Source organism: Tamandua tetradactyla, chromosome 16 (assembly GCF_023851605.1).
Source record: "Tamandua tetradactyla isolate mTamTet1 chromosome 16, mTamTet1.pri, whole genome shotgun sequence".
Lineage (NCBI taxonomy): Eukaryota > Metazoa > Chordata > Mammalia > Pilosa > Myrmecophagidae > Tamandua > Tamandua tetradactyla.
In genome coordinates, this window is record NC_135342.1 from 23600792 (window position 1) to 23624521 (window position 23730).

The 23730-nt window shown below is 50.3% G+C and overlaps 1 protein-coding gene across 1 annotated transcript in view; it reads right to left on the bottom strand.

Annotated features, from left to right (window-relative positions):
• SPTBN4 (spectrin beta, non-erythrocytic 4) overlaps nt 1-23730 on the bottom strand; it is a 71914-nt gene that overhangs the window by 38787 nt on the left and 9397 nt on the right. The window contains exons 4-16 of the mRNA XM_077131814.1: nt 18341-18492; nt 16870-17043; nt 14710-14801; nt 13712-13792; nt 11386-11501; nt 9551-9663; nt 9262-9449; nt 9070-9187; nt 8631-8789; nt 7763-8065; nt 7422-7572; nt 3440-4394; nt 1824-1961 (exon numbers count right to left, since the gene is read on the bottom strand). Of these exons, the coding sequence (XP_076987929.1) occupies nt 1824-1961; nt 3440-4394; nt 7422-7572; nt 7763-8065; nt 8631-8789; nt 9070-9187; nt 9262-9449; nt 9551-9663; nt 11386-11501; nt 13712-13792; nt 14710-14801; nt 16870-17043; nt 18341-18492 (2740 nt within the window). The remainder of the gene's footprint in view (nt 1-1823; nt 1962-3439; nt 4395-7421; nt 7573-7762; nt 8066-8630; nt 8790-9069; nt 9188-9261; nt 9450-9550; nt 9664-11385; nt 11502-13711; nt 13793-14709; nt 14802-16869; nt 17044-18340; nt 18493-23730) is intronic.

Sequence of the window (23730 nt, forward strand, 5' to 3'; positions counted from 1 at the left end):
TATTTCTTTTAGTCTCCAGTATCTTGGAGCGGCTAGAAGTAGAGACCTAAAATTGTGGAATTGTAACCCATACCAAACTCTGAAATCTGTTCTACAACTAATCGTTGTGCTGCACTTTGACATTTATTGCTTTTTTGTATATATATTATTTTTCATAAAAAAGAAAAAAAAGTTAATTGTGATGATAAAAAATATTTGTTCCTTCTAGCCTTCTATATTCTGGAGCAGCTAAAAGGAAAACTCTAAGATGATGGTATGGTAGCCAATGACAAACTCAGAGATCTGTCCTGTAACTACTTGTTGAAGAGTGCTTTGAAAACTATTGCTTTTTTCTTTCTTTGCTTTGTATATATGTTGTATTATACAATAGAAAAAGTTGAAAAATATATATATAAATTGAGGAGTCCTACTCCCATCATTCTCTATACCATCTCATCCCATAGGTAATCAATTTTATTGTTTATTTTATAAGAGCAAATACAAATACCATATATAAATTTGCATCACTTTTTGTACAAAAAAGTATTACACTTTTTCTCTTAGGGGTCAATTCTAAGAGACTAGATACTTTTCCATATCTGTACATTGGGAGATTCTTCATCCCTTTTTAAGGCTATGGGCATGATATTGGACAGGTAATTTGTTTATAAATTTCATTTGCAATTTTTAAATATTAAAAAGTTGTTTCAAAAAAAATGTCATGTTGAACACAAGATCTAAAATTATCCCCAAGCTCCCAGTTACATTCTATCAGGACACCCTATTTCCTGCATAATACTCTATTTCCTTTCCACTCTAACTTTGTTTGTTATTAGTTAACTGACTCTGTCCCCTCATGCCACAGGGATGGAGCTCAAAACTTGAGTTCAAATTCTGCTTGGCCATAGACTGACCAAGTGACCGTAAGCAAATCATTTTCCTCTCCAATCCTCAGTTTCCTCACCTGGAAGCTGGGATAATAATAATGTCTACCTCATAGAATGGATTTGAGTATTTGATGAGATCATGAGCTAAAGCACTTGGCACATAGATTTCAGCAAATGCTGTCAATTGTTGTTGTTTTTGTTAGTTTTTAGGGTCATGATATTTTGGGATTGTCTAGGCTACAGAGGTTTTGGAATCCCTGGATACTGGGATCTTGCAGCACAGTGTTAATGGCACAGTCCTTAAAGTATTGCTGTGTGACCTTAGGCCAGTGTCTTCACCTCTCTGAGCCCATTTCATTTTTTCTTACATGGGGTAATTTCTACCTCACAAGGTTGCTGGGAAGACTTCAATATATATAATAAAGAACTGAAGCTCTGGATACAAACAGCGAAGTTTGATTCTGATTTACAAGATCGAGTAATCTTGGATAAGGATTTCTCTCTTCTGGATATGTGTTTTCATCTGTGACCCCTACCTACACGTGGGGAACTGCTGGTAGTGCGGGGTGAGGGTGGGGGACAATAATGATTTGTTACTATTCTTAGTGCATTCTGAATTCTGGAGACTTTACTATGGGCATTGGGATATTGAGATAAAATAAGATATGTGAAGTGCCTGGAAAAATTCCTGGCAGATGGTAGATACTCAATACATAGTTTGTGAACAAATAAGCAAATAGCCAAGTAAATTTACTGTAGCTTCATTTTACCATATCAACACCAGCACTGGGTATTACTGCTTTTTTTTGCAGAATTTTCCTGATTTGCCAGGAGGCAATTATCATCTCAGGGGTATGAATTGCACATCTTTCCACAGTTGCGTGAATAAGGAAGGGAATGATGAAAAGAATTGGTGTCAGATACCAAGAAGGACTTTCAGCCCCAGCCCCCGCCTACCTGCTGTTGAGGTGGTCCTGGCAGGAGCGTACCTCGTCTGAGCTGGGATGGCCTCCTTCCACCAGCTCCTGGACCGTGTGGTTCACATCCAGGACACGGCCCATCAGACTGTTCATCTCCTGGTCCAGGCTCTCAAATCTGTGGGAGGAGGACGGAGGTGCTCAGAGACCTGGACCCTTGGGATCTGCCCACTCCTTGGCTTCTTTGAAGCCACCTTCCTAAATATCTAGTCTTATCTTCTCAGCAACTTTGCTGGCTCCTCCTGTATTTGTCTCTTTAATATTAGATCCCCCAGGGCTTTGTCCTGGGCCCCCTGGGTTTTCCCTCACACCCTCACACTCTCCCAGGAATGTCTCATTACTCCCTACAGCCTTGGCCCCCATCCCTGCACTCCTGCCTCCACATCTCTGTCCCTAGCCTCGATGCTTCCCTAGCCCCAACCCAAAAACCTGCCGGACGCTACCTCTGGGCCTCTCACATCCACCATGACTCAAACTGAATTTGGCATCTCTCTCCCAAATTAATTCTTCCTCTGGGTCCCTTTCCCGGGGACAGCTCCTCTCTACCTCAGGCCAGAGTCCAACTGGACCTTGCGCTGGACACTGAGTGCCCCTGCCCCCAGCCTGTCAGGCCCCAGAGCCTATCCACTTGGCCTCCTGCGTGTCTCTCCCTTCTACTCCCTCTTTTCCTCCCCACAACACCACCCAGCCCAGCACTATCCCCTCCCACCTGGGACCCCATCTCATTGCCTCTCTGGGCTCCCAGCCACCACTCTCACACCCTCCAACCCACCCTCCACATGACAGCCAGGGAGGTCTTTTTTCATCTGACTATGGCCCTCCCTTGTTTAAAACAATGCCCAGGACTGCAGTTTGGGTAACTGCGAGCAAGGGACGTGCAGGGACTAGGCCTGAGTTTCTAGTAATGCCCAGCATGAAACCTAGAACCTAGAAGGTAATGATAAATAGCTGGTGAATGAACGCATACATTAATGAATGAATGAACAAGATGCTGAGAGAGAGAGAGAGAGATGCAGAGGGAGAAAGACATTGTTCATCCACTCATTTAGCAACTCATTAATAAGGCAGCTAATAGACAATTATGTTACCTGGTGGTGAAGCAGGGTAAGGGGAGAGAAAGTGACAGGAGTTGGAGCCACTTTATTAGCCGGGAAGGTAAAATTCGTGCAGGGGCACTGGGAGTCCTGGGGAAGGGGCCAGGCCGGATGCCCCTGGGCAGGTCACGTGGTTAATTCATGCTAGGTGAAGGTCTGCCAGGTAGCAGTAGCAGGAACCCCTGGTGTAGGTCTCCCAGACACCTCCCCTGCTCCCAACTGTGCTTAGTGCTCTACAGGACTGACACATGGACTACTCTCCAGGAGCCTGTGGGGAAGGGACCAGTATCATCCCCATTTTACAAATGGACAAACTGAGGTACAGCAAGTTGCAGAACGTCACAGAGCTGGTTAAGGACGAAACCGGGATGGGAAGCCCCGGTTGCAGCTGAGCAATATGGGTACGAACAGCTGAACCAACGCAGGAGAGACTGTTGGCGTGAGGAAGTGGCCCTGGGAATCCCTCCTCTTGTCCCACAAGCGCGCGCGCGCGCGCGCTCACCGGTGCTGCACCACCTCGACGTCGTCGAGGGAATCGGGCACGCGCATGGCGAGCAGCCACTGCTCCTTCTCGCCGATCCACAGCTCGCACGCGTGCACCTCGCCGAACATGCGGTAGACTGCGAGCGCGTCGCGCAGCCACTGGCGCCGCAGCGCGGCCACTTCCGTCACCTCGGCGAACAACTGCTCCACCTCCACCACGCGCACCTGCAGCGCCACCACCAGAGGTCCGGCCCCGCTGGCGCCCCCCAACGACGCCAGCTGGCGCCGCAGGCCTCCCACGGGCCCGCGATGCGCCTCCACCTCCCCGGTGAGCGCGCGGTGCTGGCGCGCCAGGCGGCGGCTGGACGCCTCGTCGTGGCCGAAGTCGCCTGCGGCCGCCAGGCGGTACGCATCGCGAAGCCAGTCCAAGAGCCCGTCGAGGTCGGCACTGAACTGGTGCAGCGCCCGCGCCTCCTGCAGCCGCCGCTCGCGCCGCGCCGCCGCCTCTTCTAGCCTCTGCCAGCGGCGCCGCGCGCTCGCCGCGCGCTCCGACAGGCTCACCAGGTGCACGGTTTCCGCGCCCGGGCCCACGGCGCCGCCGGCCGCAGCCAGTTCCTCGCCGCGCCTCAGTGTCTGTTGCAGCAGCGCCCGCCGCCCTCCCAGCTCGGCCTGCAGGATCTTGTGCTGCGCCAGCAGGCGTGCGGTGCTGGGCAGGTCGTGCGCGCCGCCCGCAGTGCCAGCCGTGCCCCCCGTGCCCACCCCGCCGCCGCCGCCGCCGCCCGCGGCCTCCAGGAGGCGCTCCTTGTCGCGTGCCCAGCTCTCGGCCTCCTCCAGCTCCTGCAGCAGTGCCCACAGACTCCGCGACGCCTCCAGCTCCGCGCGCCGCCGCGCCGCCTGCTCCTGCAGCTCCGCCAGACAGCCGTGCACGTGGTTCACGCGGTTGCGGATGACCTGCGGGTCGCAGGGCTGATAGCCTGGACCGGGAGAAGAGGCGGATCCGAGCTTGGGCACGGGTCTGGGGTTGCCCAAGAGAGGGGGCCACGGGATACCTGTCCTGTCCTTGGCCTGACTTCACCTGTACCAATTGAAAAACCTCCTCCTCCAGGTAGCCTTCCCTGATACAGCACCACCACCACCACCTAAAGGCTGGGACCAATCCTCCTCTGGACTCCTGCAGCCCTCTCTGCTTCCCCATCCCAGCCCTGACCACTCTGCTCTGTCTCCATCCCTACTGGACTTGGAGCCCTGAAAGTTGTCTGTGTCCCACTGTGTCCCCACCACTGCCCGGCACAGGATGCCTTAACCTAGTGAATATGTTGACTTATTAACTGAATGACAGATGGAAACTGAAATTCAGGGGTACCCAGAATCTGCATTTTAGTGTAAATTGTGTTTTGGTCAGAAGTGGGCTGATGACAAAACTGCTCAACTCTCAGTCATGTTTCTAGGTTTCCCTCTCATCTACTGTTGCTTTACCTATTAACCCCAGTGATGACCTACACTCCTTTTTACTTCAGATAGTCTACCTTCCTCCTAGATCTCTAGCTTGTGTCTAGAGAACTATGAAATTACCTTAATGAGTCACATGCCAGCATTTAGTTAATGGAATAGAATAGAATGAATAGACAATATCATAAAGCAACCCACGAGGTAAGGGGAAGTATTGTCTTATAAAATACTTGCGTGAGTGTGGCATGTGTATGCAGGAGCATGTGTGTGTGCATGAACTCTGGGTCACAATGGCATGTATTTCCTACTGGGTCAAAAAAGTCTGGGACCCACTGTCCTAGATGCAATGTGGGATTTCTGCAATTCTGGACATATGCTGATGTTGACCCAAATACCAAGGCATCCAACTGAACGACAGTTACAACAACAGCTTCTGTGTATCCAGCCCTTCCTGCGACTTGATGTCATTTAGTCCTCACAACCATCCTGTGAGGCAAGTGTCCTTTATAAGCCCCATTTTACAGAAGAAGAAACTGAGGCTCCGACAGGGGAAGCTGCTTGCCCAGAATCTGCTCAGGAGTGGTGGCTCAGGAGGCCACACGCGGGCCCATTCCTCGGGCAGCGCTGCCTCCCGTCACCATGACAAGGCACACCCCATCCTGGGCCCATGGCTGTATCCATGGTACTGCTGGGGTCACCAGGTAGTGAGACCTCATGAGCAGAAGACAGAAAGGAACCTCCTGGGACAAACATCCCTGAGTTGAGGAGAAGATCCTAAGAACCACTCGCCTCACAGGATGGTAGTGTGGAGTAAATGACATCAAGTCGCAGTAAGGGCTGTATACACAGAAGTCATTGCTGTAACTGCCAATTAGCTGGATGCCCTGAGTTTGCGATGCAGCTGCAAGGGGGCTGAGCCCGAGCTGGGGTGTCGGCTCTGGGGCCCAGAAGAAGACCTCCTCAGCGATTGCTCTGAGGACATGCCCCCGCCCCCTGAGGGCCAGAAACTCCTCCACAGTCCTGCCAGCCTGTTCTAACAGCACCTCAGGATTCCAAAGGGCCATGGCTCTGGCTAAAGGAGGCAGCCATCCACATGGAAGGAGACAGACCAGACTCAAAGCTCTCTTATCAGCTCTGCGGCCCCGGGCCTCAGTTTCCCTCTCAGCCCTGACTGCTTTCAGCTGAATGGGCCCGAACATAAACCATTTCACAGAACCTCAATATCCAGCAAAGCCATCCATGACATGCTGGAGTTTAAGAAGAAAACCATGACTGTTCCCCTCATCACGCCTGAGCACAGGCAAAAGCAAGGCCCCCTACCAAACCACAAAAATGACCAAACACCTCCGTCACCTGGCTAAGGCGCTTGCTGCTGCCAACTGACAGCATTAGCCTTGCTCATTTCCTCCCACCGCCTAGATAAACAATGATTAAGATGCCCAATCATAAAATTACCCCACCTCCCCAGAGCATCCAATCCAGAACCAAAGCACACTTCTTTAAATCAGGTGCCGATCACCTAATAGAAGCCTAATTCCTATAAACAAGCCCCTTGATCAACCTCTTACCAAGATGCCTAACAGCCCTCCATTGTGTAATCTCCTTTGTTGCACAAAGCCAAAAACCCAACTTTGTCAGACTACTGGGGGATTCCTGGTATTCTCTGGCTGGAGAGCTTTGACATCAGGAAACAAGAAGCCCTATTACAGCCAGGCCTTACTTTGTCTATCAGCATCCGAGTCTCCTGCTTCCAATAATGGCACCCCACTTTTCTTTGGAGAACCTCCCTCTTTCTCATTCCATGTCACTAGAGGAGGCTGACCCCTCTCCTGGCCCTGGGGTGAGCATGTCACATTGACGCTGCGTACCCCAGGAGATGCAATAGGGATGCAAACTGCAGTGGCTGATGAAAGCTTTCCTTGGACCTTTTGTCAGGACTGTTGAGAGAAAGGGGCCTTGCTCCTTCAGGGTCTGCTAAGCTGCTGGGATGTGCATGTGAGGCTCAGTGGTCCCAAGTTTACACCGCAAGGGGAGGGACTGTCCAATGGTGACACCAACCCAGAGACTGGAGAGAGAGAGAGAGATGGAACCCTAATAGCATCCCTAAACCAGCCCTGGCTCCAGCCATGCCCATTCCTTCCTGGACCTTTTAGTTACAGAAGCCAATACATTCCCTTTACCTCTTATGCCAGTGTGAACCAAGTTTCTTATCACTTGCCCTGACCATACATTACCTCACATAGTTTTGATTTCTTTTTTTTAATGTATTCACTGCAATCAGGCTTAGCACAGAGCAAATGTTTAATACATGTTGAACTATTGCTAGAGAATCTCAAAGCAGGCCGAAATTGTGTGGTTCAACTTCCCACTCTGTGTGCTGATCCACCCCCACTCCCATAATATCCCTAAAGGAGTGTGATCCTACTCTCTGCTTGGATGCTTCCGTGGACAGGGAGCTCATTCCTTCCTTCTGTTCCTCAGGAGTCATTCCGCCTCTATTAGCACGGCTTTGGAAATCTCCACCCTCCCCCAATCCCCAACCCCAGACTTACCCTGCAGCTGGGAGAATCTCAGGGCTGCGGCATTGAGTGCCTCCACCCTCTCGCTCTGGGCTGTGATATCCCCCTCCAGCAGACCATGCTTCTGCAACAGGTCTTCCGCCTCCACCAGGTGCTGCCCACATTCCCGGGACAGCAGCTGAGCCTGCAAGGGGGGCAGGACCACAGCGTTGAGCAGACCTCTGGCACTGGTCACGTAGCCCCCTGCCCCCACTACCCGTGGGGGCACTTTCTGCCCCTCTCTCTCTCCCTTTCATCTCTCCCGCAGCATCTCTCTCAGGATGCACACCTCCCCGCACACCAGCCCCTCCTGGGCCCTGACCTGGCCCCCACACCTGCATCTCCTCCATCCAGTCCACCATGTACACCATCTCCTGGAAGATCTTCTGCAGGGCCAGGTTCTGCTCGAGCCGCGTCCGCCGTGCACCCACCAGCCCGGTCAGCAGGGCCCACTGGCGCAGGACGCTGTCGCGCTGGGCTGCCACCCGCCGGGCATCATAGTAGCCTTCAGCGGCCAGAGCCTGGGCCAGCTCTGCCACACCCTGCACCCGCTCCTCATAGGCTGCAATGTCGGCCTCAATAGCTTCGTGCTTCTTCATGGCTGCCTCCACTGCTGGCAGCTCATACCCAAAGTTGTCCTGGGGCAGTTCAGGCCACATACACTCACCCGTGCTGCTTCGGCCACCCGTTGTTACCTGACTCTGTGTGACCCTGGAAACACCCCCACCCTCTCCTGTTACCCTGGAAACAAGCCTCATCCTCCCTTGTTACCCTGGAGACCAGCCCCATCCTCCCATTACAACATCTCCAACCCTAAAATTGTCGCCTGTCCTTCCATTGCCTTAGAGAGTAGGCATCAGGGTTCCTCTCTCCTGTTACTTAGGAGACAAATTCTATCCTCCTGAGTTACCATGGATACCAGATACCAACTCCTTTGTCACTTAAGCGTCTAGTTTAAACTCCCCTTATTTCTGAAGAGACTAATTATACCCCCTCTGATTACCCTAGGCCAGGCCCACTCCCCTCACCCACCAATCACCTAAAAGGCTGATTCTCCCCTCCCACCCCCATTTGTCACCTAGGAGACTAATCCAACCCTTCCTTGTTACTTAGGAGATCACGTCTCCCCTCCCTTGTCCCAGGGCCGTCAGCCCCTCCCTCCCTCCCTTTCCCCCCACCGGAGCCAAGCCCTACCCCCTGTACCTGGGAGACCAACCGCTGGTTCTCATTCAGCCAGCTCTCCCTCATGGCCACCTTGTGGTCAAACCTCTGGGCCAGGAGCTCCAGCTTCTCCTGACGGATCAGCTCAGCCCGCAGAGCAGCCTCCCGCTCATGCTCTGCCTTCTCCAGCTGGCCCCACGCCTGGAGGAGAGAGGAGAAGGCAGTCAGCTCCCGCAATGCCCCACAGTATAAGGCCCTGGCTCCCCGATCTGAGGCAACTCCTAGTCTTTATGGCACTTCTGTCCAAATTGGGAAAGATTGCCGCTACCTCAGAACACTTTTACTGCTGGGAAACTGTCCAAAGGAATATTCCAAATCCACGATGCCTACAACGCAAGTGGCTTTCTTGAGCAGTGCACAACCTACACAACTCCACAGAGCAACCCTGCCTCGCGCCCCCCCCCCCCATCCCCAGCCTCACCTTGTCAATATCCCAGATCCCACAGCCCTCCCGCGGCACGAAGAGGCGGCGGTTGCAGGCCCGCAGTTTGCTCTGGATGCTGAAGAGCAGCACCTCCAGATTCCCCTTCTCCTGAAACCTGAAGGGGCAGGAACTCAGGAGCCTGGCCTCCAGACCTCCACCTGCCACCCTCGCTCCTGAGCTGGGCCTCACTTGACAGGCTTCTCCAGCGTGCAATAGGCCGTAAAAGCCTGAAGCTGCTGCTGCACCCCGCTCAGCGAGTTGGCAAACTTCTGGTTGCTGATGAGGCCCACAGTGCGGTGGATCCAGGCCAGCAGCTCTGCCGCCAGCTCCTCATAGCGCTCAATGATCTTTCCCACCTCCAAAACCTGGTCCAGGACCTGAGCCGGCAAAGGAAACGGAGGAGCAGGTTGGCCACATCCCACATATGTCCCCAGCTGGTCCCAGACCCCCACCCACTCCGTTCCTTGGCTCCTCATACCTTCCCAATTCGCTTCCCCTCCACTGCCAGAGCCTTCATCTTAGAGAAATAGTGGTAGAAAGAGACCACATAAGTGATGATGGACTTCTCATCTGGAGCCTCCATGTTCACATCTGGGGGCAGGGGGAGAAGAGTGAGGGAGGGTGACAGCCTGCATTCTGGACAGAGGCACTGAAGCATCGGGTTAGGGTGGGGAGAGCCCATACTTACTAGCTGTGTGACCTTGGGCAAAATAATTAACCTCTCTGTTCTTGAGGTTTTGTATCTGCCAAATGGGGATCTACCTCATGTAGTTAAATAGTCCCCAACACATATATATATCACATAAAGAAATTATCTATAATCATTTCTTGAACAAGCCATTTTACCACCCACCTCCAAACCTTTGCACAGGCTGTTCTCACAGTCTGGAATGCTTTTCCCTCTTTTCTTTGCCTAAGCTATGCTCACCCTTCAGGGCTGCACTTAAATTTCTTCAGGCAAGTCTCCCTGTTTACCATGTCTAGAACTGGTCGCATGCTATCCTCCCTCACAGCATCTTATCATTTCCTTCCCAGGGCCTAACACAGTTTGTCATTAAATATTCACTTTTGTGATTATGGTTTTCTAGAGTTTGCGCTCCATGAGCACAAGGACTATGCTTATATATATTTTTTGAACCACAGTTCCTACCATGCCCAGACATAGTGGGAGCCCAATAAATATTTACTGAGCATATAAATGGGGTCTGACGTTTGAGGTTAAAGACACAGGCTTGGAAGGCAACAGGTGCTTGAATCCCAGATCAAATACTTATTCTGTGCCCTCAGGAAATGGCCCTCGCTTCTCTGAGCCTATGTTTCCCCTTGTTACTATAAGAATAAACATGGTACCTGCCTTCTAGGGACACTGAGTATTAGAAAGAATAGCCTGGCACAGAGGAGGCACTCAACAAATTCACATGACCATTTTAATTTGCCTATTGAATGCACAACATTGTACTTGCTGCTTATTCTTCACTATTTCATGAAATGGGCATCCCTTAAGCACCCACTGTGTGCCAGGCACAGAGCACAGAATACAGCTAGAAGAGGCAGGATACAAGGATGATTCAGATCATGAATATTGGGACCATAAAGCCCTGATGATGCTAAGCAAGTGACTTCACCTCTCTGAGCCTCTGTTTCTACCAGTTTAAAACCATCCTAGCCAACTGAGTCCTTGAGAGAATACAAGGGAACAGTTTTGGTAAAGTTTCCAGCCCTCGGTACATAGTAGATATTCAGATAAAAAGGGAGCAGCTGTTATTCCAGAGATGGGGGATTGATCTAGGGATGACCAGGAATTGGGGGTAAAGATGAAGTCGAGGATGGGATTGGGGGTAGACTGCAAATGGGAAAGGGGTTGGGGGTGAGGATAGAGTTGTAGAGGGGATGGTCCTCGGGGTGGACTGGGGATAGGAATGGGGTTCGAAATGCGATTGGGAATGGGGGTAAGAACAGAGTTAGAGCTGAAGATGTATTGGGATGGGGCTGCAGACAGGGATGGTGTTAGTGCTGGGGATGGCATTGAGGGTAGTGTTGGGTTGAGGCTGGAGATGGTTTGGCGCTTGGGGTTGGGGAGAGAAAGGGGGTTGGGAGTAGGGTTGGGTTGGGGATAGGAAAGGAATTGGGATTTGGGAAGGGGAGAGATTGGGGGTGAGGAAAGAGAAGGGTTTGGGTTGGAGGAGAGTTGGGATTTGGGACGGCCTTGGGATTTGTGATGGGGTTGGGGTTAGGATGGAGTTGAGTTTGAAGTGGCATCGGGATCGGGAGTCCCCCAAAACGAAGTCTGGGCTGGGGCCATGCAAGGCTCACCTTCAGGATCCAGCAGCCGCGCCAGCCCCAGGTGCTGCTCAGCTGTACGGAAGGCTCTCTGCAGGTTGTAGTTGGCATTGGACTTGGTGAGTTTGCTGAAGTCCACGAGGTCCGGCCTGAGCAGGAGCACAGAGCAGGCAGGCACTAGACAGGCTTCAGAGCAGAGGGGCAAGCAGGCAAAAAGCGCCACCCAAGGGAAGGGGCAGGTGGAGGCACAAACCCAGTCAGGGGGAAAGCTGTGTGTGCTGGTGCATGTCAGTGCCACACGTATCTGTGAATGTCAGTGTGATGGACTCTGGGCATATCTCCCTGGACTCTTAGGAATGCGAGCGCATGTGCAGCTGTCTCTGAGCACACGTAAGTGGGCACAGGTGCATAGGCAGGTCAGCAGCAGGTGCACTGAAGAGATGAGCTCACTGTAAGTTCAGCTCCATGAAGCCCTCTGACAATGGGAGTGTGCATATGTCTCACGTGTTCAGATCCTGACGTGTGCTGGGGGAGGGTGCGTGCACACGTAACTCCATGAAACACACGTGTCTACCTGGGTGTGTTATATACAATATGCCATAGTGGCTAGAAGCCCCAGCTCAATCACTTCCTGGCTAGGTCACTCTGAGTGAGCTACTTCACTGCTCTGTGCCTCAGTTTCCTCATCTGAAAATGAGATAACAGCATTCGGCTAATAAGATCATTCTGAGGATTAAATGAGCTCCTGAGCACACAGTCTTGGGATTTGCCCCTATGAAATTTATTCCTGCAAAAGAGAAATTAGCCCTACTTATAATTATGCTTAAGAGTCGCCCCCAGAGACCCTCTATTGTTGCTCAGATGTGGCCTCTCTCTTTAAGCTCACTGCCCTCCACCCTCCGTGGGACATGACTCCCAGCAGTGTAAATCTCCCTGGAAATGTGGGACAAGACTCCTGGGGATGAGCCAGGATCTGACATTATGGGACTGAGAAGGTCTTCTTAACCAAAAGGGGGAAGAGAGAAATGAGGCAAAGTCAAGTTTCAGTCACTGAGAGGTTTCATATAGAGTCGAGAGGGTATCTTGGAGGTTATTCTTATGCATTATACAGATATCCCTTTATAGTTATGGTGTAGTGGAGTGGCTGGAAGGAAGTACCTGAAACTGTAGCCTTGATTCTTGAAGAAATTGTATAACTCTACAGCTTTTACAATGTGGCCATGTGATTGAGAAAACCTTGTTTTCACAAAAGTGAAAAAGTGGCTGACATTCCCTTTATCCAGATCACGGATAAATGAGCAAAAAAATAAGCACAAAAATAAATTTAAAAACAATGGGGGTGGGGACAAGAGGTATAAAAATTGGGCAGGTTGCAATACTAGTGGTCAATGAGAGGGAGGGGTATGGGGTATGGGATGTATGGATTTTTTCGTTTTTTTCATTCCTTTTTCCGGAGTGATACAAATGTTCTGAAAATGATCATGGTGATACAAATGTTCTGAAAATGATCATGGTGATGAAAACACAACCATGTGATGATATTGTGAGCGACTGATTATATACTTTGGATGGACAGTATGGTGCATGAGGAAATCTCAATAAAAATATCTTTAAAAAAAAAAAAAAAAGCTCCTGAAAAGCACTTAGAATAGAAAGCACTTGGCAAAAGTTATCTATTGTGGGCATGACCCCAGTTACAGTGTGTGGGTGTTGGTGTATATAGATGGAACAGGGTCTCCCTGTTTGTGTAGGAGTGTATGTATGTGTGACAAGTAAGAAGTACGAGTGAAAATATATCCAGAGCAGAAAAAGCTGGGTTCTGGCTTTGGCTGTTCTGGAGCAAGTCCTCTCATCCTCTGGGCCTCAGTTTCCCACAATCATGACGCAAGTGTAATTTGTCTTGGGGCCACCCACCAGCCCTCTGAGCCCAGGCCTGGAAGTGTGCAGAGGTGAGTGTGCAGAGAACCAGGGAGGCGTTCTCTGGAGCTCGCCAAGCAGAAGGACTTTCTGACACACCAGAGTGGACAGTCCGTGGTGGGGGAGCCTCCCGCCCTGGTGCTGCTGAGCAGCAGGTGCTGGCTGTGCGCATGCATCTGCGTAAGGGTGCGTGTGATGTGCACAGGGTATGTGGCCTGGACGAGGATCCGGGCAGGTGCAGTATCTGAGTATCAGTGTACAAGTGTGTAAATGTGAGGGCAGGTGTGTGTATGAAGAGAAATAAGTGTGTGTGTATCGGGGTGAAGGGTTGGATTCTTGTGTGCATGGGTGTGTCTATATATGCACGTATATAGGTGTATACATGGGGGTGGGATGGGGGGGCGTGCAGGCCAGGGCTGGGCCTCCCCACGCGAGGCGCTACCTGTGCCGGTGGATGAGGGCATTGAAGGCCAAGCCGTCCCGCCAGCTGGTGGTGAAGTTTTGGATGTTGACCTCGGGGTAACTGCGGGCAGCAGCATGGAGGGGGGTAAACAGAGGCAAAGGAGAGAGGGAGCAACAGAGGGAGGGAGGCAGGAAGGTGGGGAGAGATAGGGAGAGCCAAAGAGATAGAGACAAGAGAGGAGAGAAAAAGAGAGGGAGGAGGGAGAGGAAATAAGGAAGAGAGACAGTAAGAAATAAAGAGAGATGGGTAGAGATGAGGAACACAGAGAGAGAGAGAGAGAGAGAGAGAGAGAGAGAGAGAGAGAGAGAGAGAGAGAAGAGGGGAGGGAGAGGGAGGGGGGAGGAGAGACAGACAGAGGCAGAGACAGAACAAGGAAAAGCATGCAGAGAGGTAACGACAGCCAGCCAGAGAAGCAGATGGAATTGCAAGACAGAGGGATAGTCTGAGAAGGGTGAGAGTCAGAGAGAGCCCACGACCCCACGTCGTCATCCCGCTCCCCTTCCTTCCAGGGGCTCCCCTCCTCAGCGGTCCAAAGGGACATGTCCACCAGAGCCTGAGCCCCACTTCTCAACCATACTGAAGGGTCCCGGACCCTGAAATCCCCTCGCCGGCAGCTGGAACCCACTCCCTGGGTGGCTGATTGTGGCCGGTGGGGGTGGCCAGAGCTCAGACACAGGGGCTGAGGGTGGCGGGGAGGGTGCACAGGTGCACAGGAGGCCTGTGGAGATGCGGGATGAGACAAGGCGGAGGGAAGGGCATGGGCAGGGGACAGCCCACCCCCTTGCAGCACTGGACTCTGAGGAATCCAAGAAGTCTGCATTTGAACCTGGCCTTCCAGGCTGTTATGGTTTATTTGTCAAGGCCGGAGGAGTGGACTTATTTTATTTACCAGTTTGTTACCTTCAGGGCACCAAGGGCAGGGCCTGTCCCTTGGACTCTTGTCCTGGAACCCCGGAGGCCCAGGCTCGGGGGCTTACCCGGCCGTTTTCATCTGGCACCATAGAAGTAGCGCGTCCTTGGCCGAGCGTGTCTCTCTGTTGTCCTCTGTCTCAATTTTGATGACTTGAATCTGTGAGGATACAAGGAACAGCTGCTGGGCTGGAGGGCTCGAAGCCTCCAGGGTGAGTGGCGGGTGACAGAGGAGGTATGGGGATGGCTTCAGGCCGGGATTGGGATCCAGGAGTATGAGGATGGATTCTGTGGGACACCCCCAGTTGGGGAAGGCAGTTGTGGATTTGGGTCTCAGTCTCCAGGGAGTCTCCAAACTTGGCACCTGGGCTAGCGCTGTGCCTTCCTCCTAGACCTCCCTGATCCTGCCCCACACCTGTTCCCTCAAAGCAGAGGGAGAGACCCTGTGAATACACAAGTCAGACCATGAGCTTCCTCTGCTCTCTGCTGCTCAAAACCCTCCTGTGGCTCTGTCCTCCCCAGGGCAAAAGCCAAAGTCCATATGATTTCCCCTCATCACCTCTCTGACCTCATCTTCAACTACTCACCTGGCTCCAGAGACCTGCTGGCCTACTCACTAAATCCATAAGCATTCTCTCACCTCAGGGCCTTTGCACTGGCTGTTGCCTCTTCCTGGAACAGCCATCCTCCAGAGAGCCGCCTGCCCCACCTGCTTTCAGGTCTTCACTCAGATGTCACTTTCTTCGTGGAGCCCTCACCAACCACCTAAGTTTAAATCTCAAAACGCACTCCACATTTCATACCCCCCTTCCCTGCTCTCTCATCACCTTCACATTTTTCACCATCTATACATCTCATTTGTTCATCTGGTTTACTGTTTCTCCCACCAACAGGTAATTGCTTCAGAACAGCAGGGGTATTTATCTCTTCTGTTCACTGCTGAGTCACTTAGAAGGTGCTCAATAAAGGTTTGAATGGCCCAGAATCCAAAACGGGTTCTAGAGGCTCAGGTTGGGTGTTCAAGATTGGGTCTTGGACTCAAGAGCTGGATTTGGCACTTGGGCTCCAAGGGAAGGAGCCAGTTTCAAAGGAGGTGCCAGCCCCCTAGAGCAGGTTTCCAGCGGTGATCTCCCCACTGGCTCTCCTCCCTTCAGTACTGACAGTACACCCATGCCTGGCTGCAGGCCCTGCGCCTTTCCTGCTCTCTCCCTAGGAGCCAGTGGACTTTTAGATGTCTCCAGAGGTGTCCTTAAGGCCTCACAACCACCGTGTCCCAAACTGGCCTCCATGTCTCTCACGAACCTGGTCTTCCTTGGCACCAACTCCTCCCTGAGATTCCAACCCCCCCCCCATCCAGGGGGATCTTTGTAAACCTGACTGTGCCCCTCCCCCTGATAAAATTCCAACTCTTTCCATTCGATCAGAATAAAATCCAGACTGCCTTGAAGGCAACTGCCTCATCTAGGTCCTGCCAACACCTAGGAGCTCACCTCCCTGCCTCCCCCTTGACTCTTCTTCTCCAGCAATGCTGGCTTCCTTCTATACTTCCAACATGCAAAGCTCATGCCCACCTCAGGACCTTTGCGCCTGCTATGCCTTCTGCCTGATACGCTTTCTCCCTTTATCTTCATGTGTCATTCAGTTGTCAGCTTAAATGTCACCTTCTCTGACCACCATGTCTAAAATTTCAAACCAACAACCTGATATTTTATATCTCTTTTACTCCTTTATCATAATCTATTCTTTTCTGCATATCTCTTTTTTTCTTCTTCTCTGCCTACAGCTGGTTCTTTTCCCATACTAGTCTTGTTTATGTCTCTGTTTATTATCTGTCTCCCCCACTCAACCGTTTTATTTCTATACTGGAGCAAGATTGCCCAGGTTTGAATTCCAGCTCTACCAACGAGCTGTGTGACGTTGGGCATGCTTCTTAACATCTCTGGGTCTGTTTCCTCATGTGTAAAAATGGAATAATAATAATTACTAATTTGTGGGGTTATTGGGTGAATTAAATGTTAGGTGATTAGAGTGGTACCTGGAACAGAGTTAACAATATATAAATGATCAGAGTGATGGTGCTGGTAATTACTATTATGTTTATTATTTTCAACCCCAGTACCTGGAACACGTTCCTGGAGCATATTAGATATGCAACGAATATTTTTGGAATGAATGAATGAGTAGGCGACCGGGCGGGGAACGCCCTCGGAGGGCTCACTGGGGATCACCTGGAAGCGCAGGATGATGGTCCAGACCAGCCCCAGAGTCAGCCGGTGGTTCCCGTCCACGATGTCGTGCGAGCCCACGTTCTCCAGGTGCACACGCTGCTCCTTCAGGAACTGCAGCGCCTTGTCCACGTTCTCCAGCGAGTGGATCCGCATGCGGCCACGCGTGGGCCTCGGCTAGGGCAAGAGCACGGCTCCCCCAGGCCCCGCCCCTTCCATAACCACGCCCCCCGAGGGTCCTGGCCCCGGGCCCCCACCCCTTCCAGGCAAGTCCCATCCCTCCCGAGCAGGCCAGTACCAGACGCTGCCGGTTCCAAGGAAACCATGCCCCTCACGGAGTCACCCCTAGGCTATCCAAAGCTCGGGACCCTCCATTCTCCTGGTTTCTCGGATTGCAAAGCAGCCACGCCCTCCCACAGCCACACTCTGCCCGATTTCGAGTCACAGGTCCTTCCCTTTCTAAGGACACGCCATTGCTGCCCTATAACCAAAACTTATCATGAAATGCTGCTGCTCCTACAGCCACGCCCCTGCAGACTAGTCCAAGACCCAGGACCCACCTCTTGAAAAGAGGCCCTGCCCCTTCCGATAGCCAGACCCCTTCAAGAGTGGAGTCCTTCCAAGGTTTACTCAAGCTCCTGGCCCTGCCCTTTCCACTGCGCTGAGGACCAGGCCCTTTACCTTGAAGCTCGGCCCTCTGCCTGTAGCCACATTCCATTCCTTCCGCTGGATCTCCGCCCCACGAATCCCACAGCCACACCCCTCACCAGCTCTCAGGTTTAGAGCCACGCCCCTCTCAGACAAGCCCCGCCCTATTCCAGGACTCTTCCCTAGTTCCCACGGTTCTTCCGTCCCATGGCGTTTGTTCCTATTCTGTGGCCACGCCCCTCCACCCTCCCTGAGCTCAGGGCCCAAACTCCATTGGTGAATCTCTAAAGCCCCATCAGAGTCCATCCTTTGCAATGGATTTCCACCCAAGCCCAGAAACACAACACAACCCCCCAAACAAGCCATCCCCACACGAAATAAGTTTCCTCTGCACTCTGTAGCGCCCCCCAAGATCCCTGGACCTATTACCCTGTAATGAGGACCGCCCCCCAGACTAGACTCCCTCGCACCACCCTTGTCTATATCCTCCGCAACAGAGCCCTGCTCCTGACTAATAGCAGTGCCCTCGCTCTCGCACAACCAAGGGCCTGTACCTTCTAACGAAGCTCCTCCCCTTTCCAATTGCTCCACCCTTGCAACGGAGCACCACCCATACTCAAAGCCGCGTCCCGGACAGAGCCACGCCTCCGTCCTAAGCCACGCCCCCAGCATCGCCGTGGCTGAGCTCCACCCCTGGCCCTCTGCACTGGCGAAAAGGGGTCTCTGAGCCTCCCGTCCCACTAGGCAGCTCAGCCCGTTACATTAGCCAGGCCCCAGCCCTTCCAGGGATGCCCACCCACCAGCTCGAGCCCCCAGGGCCCCTCACCAGCTGCTCCCCCGACAGCACTTCCAGGAGCCGCGTGAGCACGAAGCCGTCGCGGAGGTCCGCATAGAGGTCGGCGATGTGGCAGCCCACGCGGGCGAGGTGCGAGTTCACCCACTTGGTGAAGGTTTTCTTCTGCACGGCCTCCCGCTCATCTGGGGGGTGAAGGTCCTGATGAGCACCCGAGTCTCCAGGAACCCCAAGTCCCCAAATGGTTCCCACCCAACCTCTCCAGCTTCCTTCCCGCCCAGGACCCACCGCAGCCACATTCTGACCAGACCCAGCCCTCTGAACTGCCAAACCTCTGCCCGGGCGGCGCCCGCTGCCTGCCACACCTTCCCCGCCCCCTCCGCCCCACCTGCCCGGAAAAGTTTTCCCGAGATACCACTTCCACCAGAAGTCTTCCCCTCATTTCTTATGCTGCCACCTTCATTCATTAATTCATGAACAATTACTTCCTGAGCTCCTGTTGTGTGCCCGCCAGGGTTGCAGGCCCCGTGCACGCAGACGAGCCCCCCTCCCTTACAGAGCTCAGAGCAAAGGGTGCACCGTTGATGCCCACGTGGACACTGGGGAGTCGTGGAGGGTTTAAGGAAGGGGTGGGACGGGACAAGAGCAGTGTTTCAGGAGTATCTCTTTGGCTGCTGTGTGAACGGGTGATCAAAACGGCTAGTGGGAGCCCAGGGAGGAGACTGGGGATGAGACCAGACCAGGGCAGAAGCTGGAAGGAGGGAGCATATCAGAGAGTTATTGTCAGAGGAGGCTGACAGGCTGTGGTCGTGAGGAAGAGGAAGGAATAGCTAGAGGACCGAGTCCTCCCTGAGGGCAAGAACCATTTCTCCCCATCTCTTCTTCAGAGCCAAAGCTCCACAGGTGGGCCCAGGGCTGTGGGCTACCCAAGGCATTCCCCACCTCTCTGGGGGTTCAGTTCTCACCAGTGGGGTAGGGGTGCAGGTTAGCTTTTGCTTCATGTGCTTAAAGTGAAGTGAGGGCTTCTGCACCTTTCAGTGCTATAATGTCTTTTAAATAACAGCTTAATTGAGATTCAACTCACACACCATAAAACTCACCCTTTTAAAGTGTACACTTCCTTGATGGAGGGAACTGCCTGAAAATGTGGAGCTGTGTTCCAGTAGCCATGTTTCTTGAAGATGATTGTATAATGATATAGCTTTCACAGTGTGACTGTGATTGTGAAAACTTGTGTCTGATGCTCCTTTTATCAACCTTATCAACAGACGAGTAAAACGTATGGAATAAAGATGAATAATAGGGGGAACAAATGTTAAAATAAACTTAGAGTGAAGTGCTGGTGATCGGTGACGGGGAGGGGTGGGGGTATGGTATGTTTGAATTTTTTTCTGTTGTCTTTTTATTTCTTTTTCTGAATAGATGCAAATGTCCCAAGAAATGATCATGATGATGAATATGTAACTACGTGATGATATTGCGAATTACTGATTATATATGAAGAATGGAATGATCAAAAGTTATGAATGTTTGCGTTTGTTTTTTTTGGTATTTTAAAAAAATTTAAAAATTAAAAAAAAGTTTACACGTCCATGGTTGGATAGTGTAACAATCACTACTCTCTAATTCTAGAACATTTTCATCACTGCACAAAGCAAACTCCATACTCAGCAACAGTCACTCCCCCTTCCCAACAATCACTTCCTCCCCCAGTGCCTCTCAACCTCTAATTGACTTTTTGTCTCCATGGGTTTGCCTATTCTGGAATTTTATATAAATGGAATCAGACAATATTTTTCCTTTCATGTCTGGCTTATTTCACTTAGCAAAAGGTTTCCAAGATTCCTCTTTGTTGTAGCACGTAACAGTACTTCATTCCTTTTTATGGCCAAATAATATTCCATTGCATGAAAATCCCCTGAGGGAGGGGAGAAAGATTATGAAACTATTAAACCTTACCATCAGGGAATCCCCTGCTACTGTGTCAAACTTTAGGGACAACCAAATCAATAGGCTATGCCCTCGATCATGAGGCTTACTCTTGTGAAGCTTTTGTAGGTAGCACAGAAGTTTAGACTACGTATAGGCATGCCTAAGAGTTACTTCTGGAGGACCTCTGTTGTTGCTCAGATGTGGCCTCAGTCTCTCTAATCCCAACTCTGCAAGTGAAATCATTGCCCTTCCCCCTACGTGGGACATAACATCCAGGGGTGAAAGTCTCCCTGGTGATGAGGGAAAGGTTTCCCAGGGTTGAATCCAGACCTGGCACTATGGGATCAACAATTCCATCCTGACCAAAAAGGGGAAAAGAAGCGTAATTAATAAAGTATCAGTGGCAGAGAGAGTTCAAAAAGAGTTGAGAGGCTACTCTGGAGGTTGCTCTTACGCAAGCTTCAGGTAGACCTTGCTACCTATCATAACCTGCCAACCCCCAACCAGGACCATTCCAGCGAATCCTAAAGAATGTTTAGGGCAATTTATAAGATTCCACAAGGGATCCAGGCACTAGAGTAACCTGCCAGAAACCTACAACCTCCAGATGGGTCCCTCGTCTAGATAAGTCCTGTAACCTAGCCCAGCCTCTCCAGAACATCAGATAATTCCATCTCTCTTCCCCATATTAGTGACAGACCCTTCCAATATAAAAAATTTATGGCAGGCCACGGTGGCTCAGCAGGCAGAGTTCTTGCCTGCCATGCCGGTGCCCCGGATTCGATTCCTAGTGCCTACCCATGCAAAAAAAAAAAAAAAAAAAATTAGAACTGCCATAGCCCAAACAACCCCAATGAGAGGTATGGAAAGATCAAAGTCGATGGTGAAATTATACATAGAAGATAGGACTTAACAAATGAATAGGAATACTGAATCTTTAAATTGATATCTGTTTTAGTTTCCAGTTTTTTAGAGCAGCTAAAAGTAAAGACGTAAAATTGTGAAATTGTAACCCATGTCAAAGTCTGAAATACATACTACAATTAATTGTGGTGCTGCGCTTTGAAATTTATAGCTTTTTTTGTATATATGTTATTTTCACAAAAAAAAAAAAATCGGTTGTGATGATACAAAAGTATTTAAACCCTCTAGCTTCCTATATTCTGGAGCAGCTCGAAGGAAAAATATAAGCGGACCACACGGTAGCCCATGACAAACTTCCGGGATCTGTCCTGTAACCACTTTTTGAAGAGTGCTTTGAAAACTATTGCTTTTTTATTTCTTTGCTTTGTGTATGTTATACTATACAATAAAAAAAGTTTAAAAAATCCTATTGTATGGGTATACCACATTTTGTTTACCCATTCATCATTTGATGGACATTTGATTGTTTCCAGTGCTTGACTTTTATAAATAATGATGCTATGAACACTCATGTGCAAGGTTTTATGAGGATTTATATCTTCAGTTCTCATGGGTATTTATCTAGGAATGGAATTGGTGGGTCATATGAAAACTCTATGTTTAACTTTTTGTGCAACTGCCAGGCTGTTTTCCATAAGCCTTACCATTTTACATTCCCACCAGCAGTGTATGAAGTTTCTGATTTCTTTTTTTTTTTTTACATGGGCAGGCACCGGGAATCGAACCCGGGTCCTCTGGCATGGCAGGCAAGCATTCTTGCCTGCTGAGCCACCGTGGCCCAAGTTTCTGATTTCTATACATCCTCACCAACATGTTACTGTCTGTTGTTCTGATTCCAGCTATCCTAGTGCAAGTGAAATGGTGGCTCATTCTGGTTCTGATTTGCATTTCCCTAATGACTAATGATATTGAGCATCTCTTCATGTGCTTATTGGCCCTTTGTATGCCTTCCTTGGAGAAATATCTATTCTTATCCTTTACCCACTTTTTAATTGGATGTCTTTTATTGTTGCATTGTGTCTGTACTACCTCTGCAACTTCCTGAGAACTTATAATTTTTTAGAATTCCCCCCACCCTCACAAGCTGGAATGCCAGGTCTGCAGAGCACAAGATGGAAGCACCTAGGGACCTGCGACAACTGCTTAGAGCTGAGCCTCCCTGCCAACCAGACAGCTCATCAGGACCAAACAGGAAGGAAAACTAAGCTTCCATCTCCCAAGTCACTGAATTGCTGGGTCTGTTTGTTACACTGCAGTTTAACCTCACAGTTATTGTTAGAATCTTATTATCGAATAATTATATAGTCATTTTTTTACAGTTTCCTATTTGTGCAGGGACAAAGATTTGTGTTGTTAGTCTATTTCCCTTTTTAACCTTCTGAAATCTCTTTATTTCATAACCTCTTGATAATTTTTTCATAAAATTTACACCTTTTATAACATTATTAAATATTACAGCATTTTTCTCTTGCAGTCAAAAATACAATTGTGAGGTCAACTGATTGACCTATATATTTTTTTTACTTCAAGTTGCAACTTGAATGTTTACCTATAATACTTCTAACCTAAATCCAAATAAAATATCTTGCTTGTTTAAACATCGCTTTTGAGTGGATTGGATAGGCTGCGGACTACATTCATAAGAAAGGGATAACAGAGAAGGTGTTGATTTGGTTATTCTGCCTTCTAATAGTTGATGTCCATGCCAAATGGCAGCTTTCGGCTAATACTGAAGCCAAAGTGGGACCTTAGTGCATTCCCAGAGTGTTGTTAGAGCACTGTCTGGAGAGTGAGGACAAATGGATTCAGTCCCACCTCTACTGATGACCAGCTGGGGGACTTCACAAGGTCCTCTCCCCTCTCTGAGCCTCTATTTTCTCATTTGTAAAATCATGGTCTTGGACTAGACCAAGTTCTGGGTTCTTCATGGGTTCTGGGGGACCCTGGGAGTCTGAGAAGTCATGCTGGGCAAGAGGGATCCATAAGAATAGTCTTTATATTGTCATTTCATTTTGATGATATTAAGAGAAAATCAACAGAAACATGTCCTGGACCATCTGGATGGCAACTTCATAAAGGAATGTGCCAAGAGATTTCAATACTTGTGATTACAGTCTTGATAGCATGGGGCAGGCAAGAATTAGCATGGCCACAGGGACCTGGCAGAGCATGTAAACCGAGAGAAGCAGGGCCTCGCAGCAGCCACGCAGCCCCTGCAACTGGAGCCTTGCAGGAATGCAAGCCCAATGTCGCCATCTCATATGATATTTCATGAGCAGCCAAAAAGTTGGATTTTTTTTTTTACGACATAATCTCCCTATTTTTAAATGTTGGCAACAGATTTACATTTTTATAAAGTGCGGGATGGGGGTAGGGGTAAAACCAAATGTGTCTCGGAGCGTCACTTCTGACCTAAGATGACACTGAATGCTTACTGTGTTGGTGAGTGTGCTCGGTTACTGGGCAGTGTCTTCCTTTTGCTCCTCCAATGTCACCCTCACTCTCCTGCACCTGCTCAGGGCCCAGGGAGGCTGGCCCGTGGGACTGTGACAATGGGCTCCCCTGCT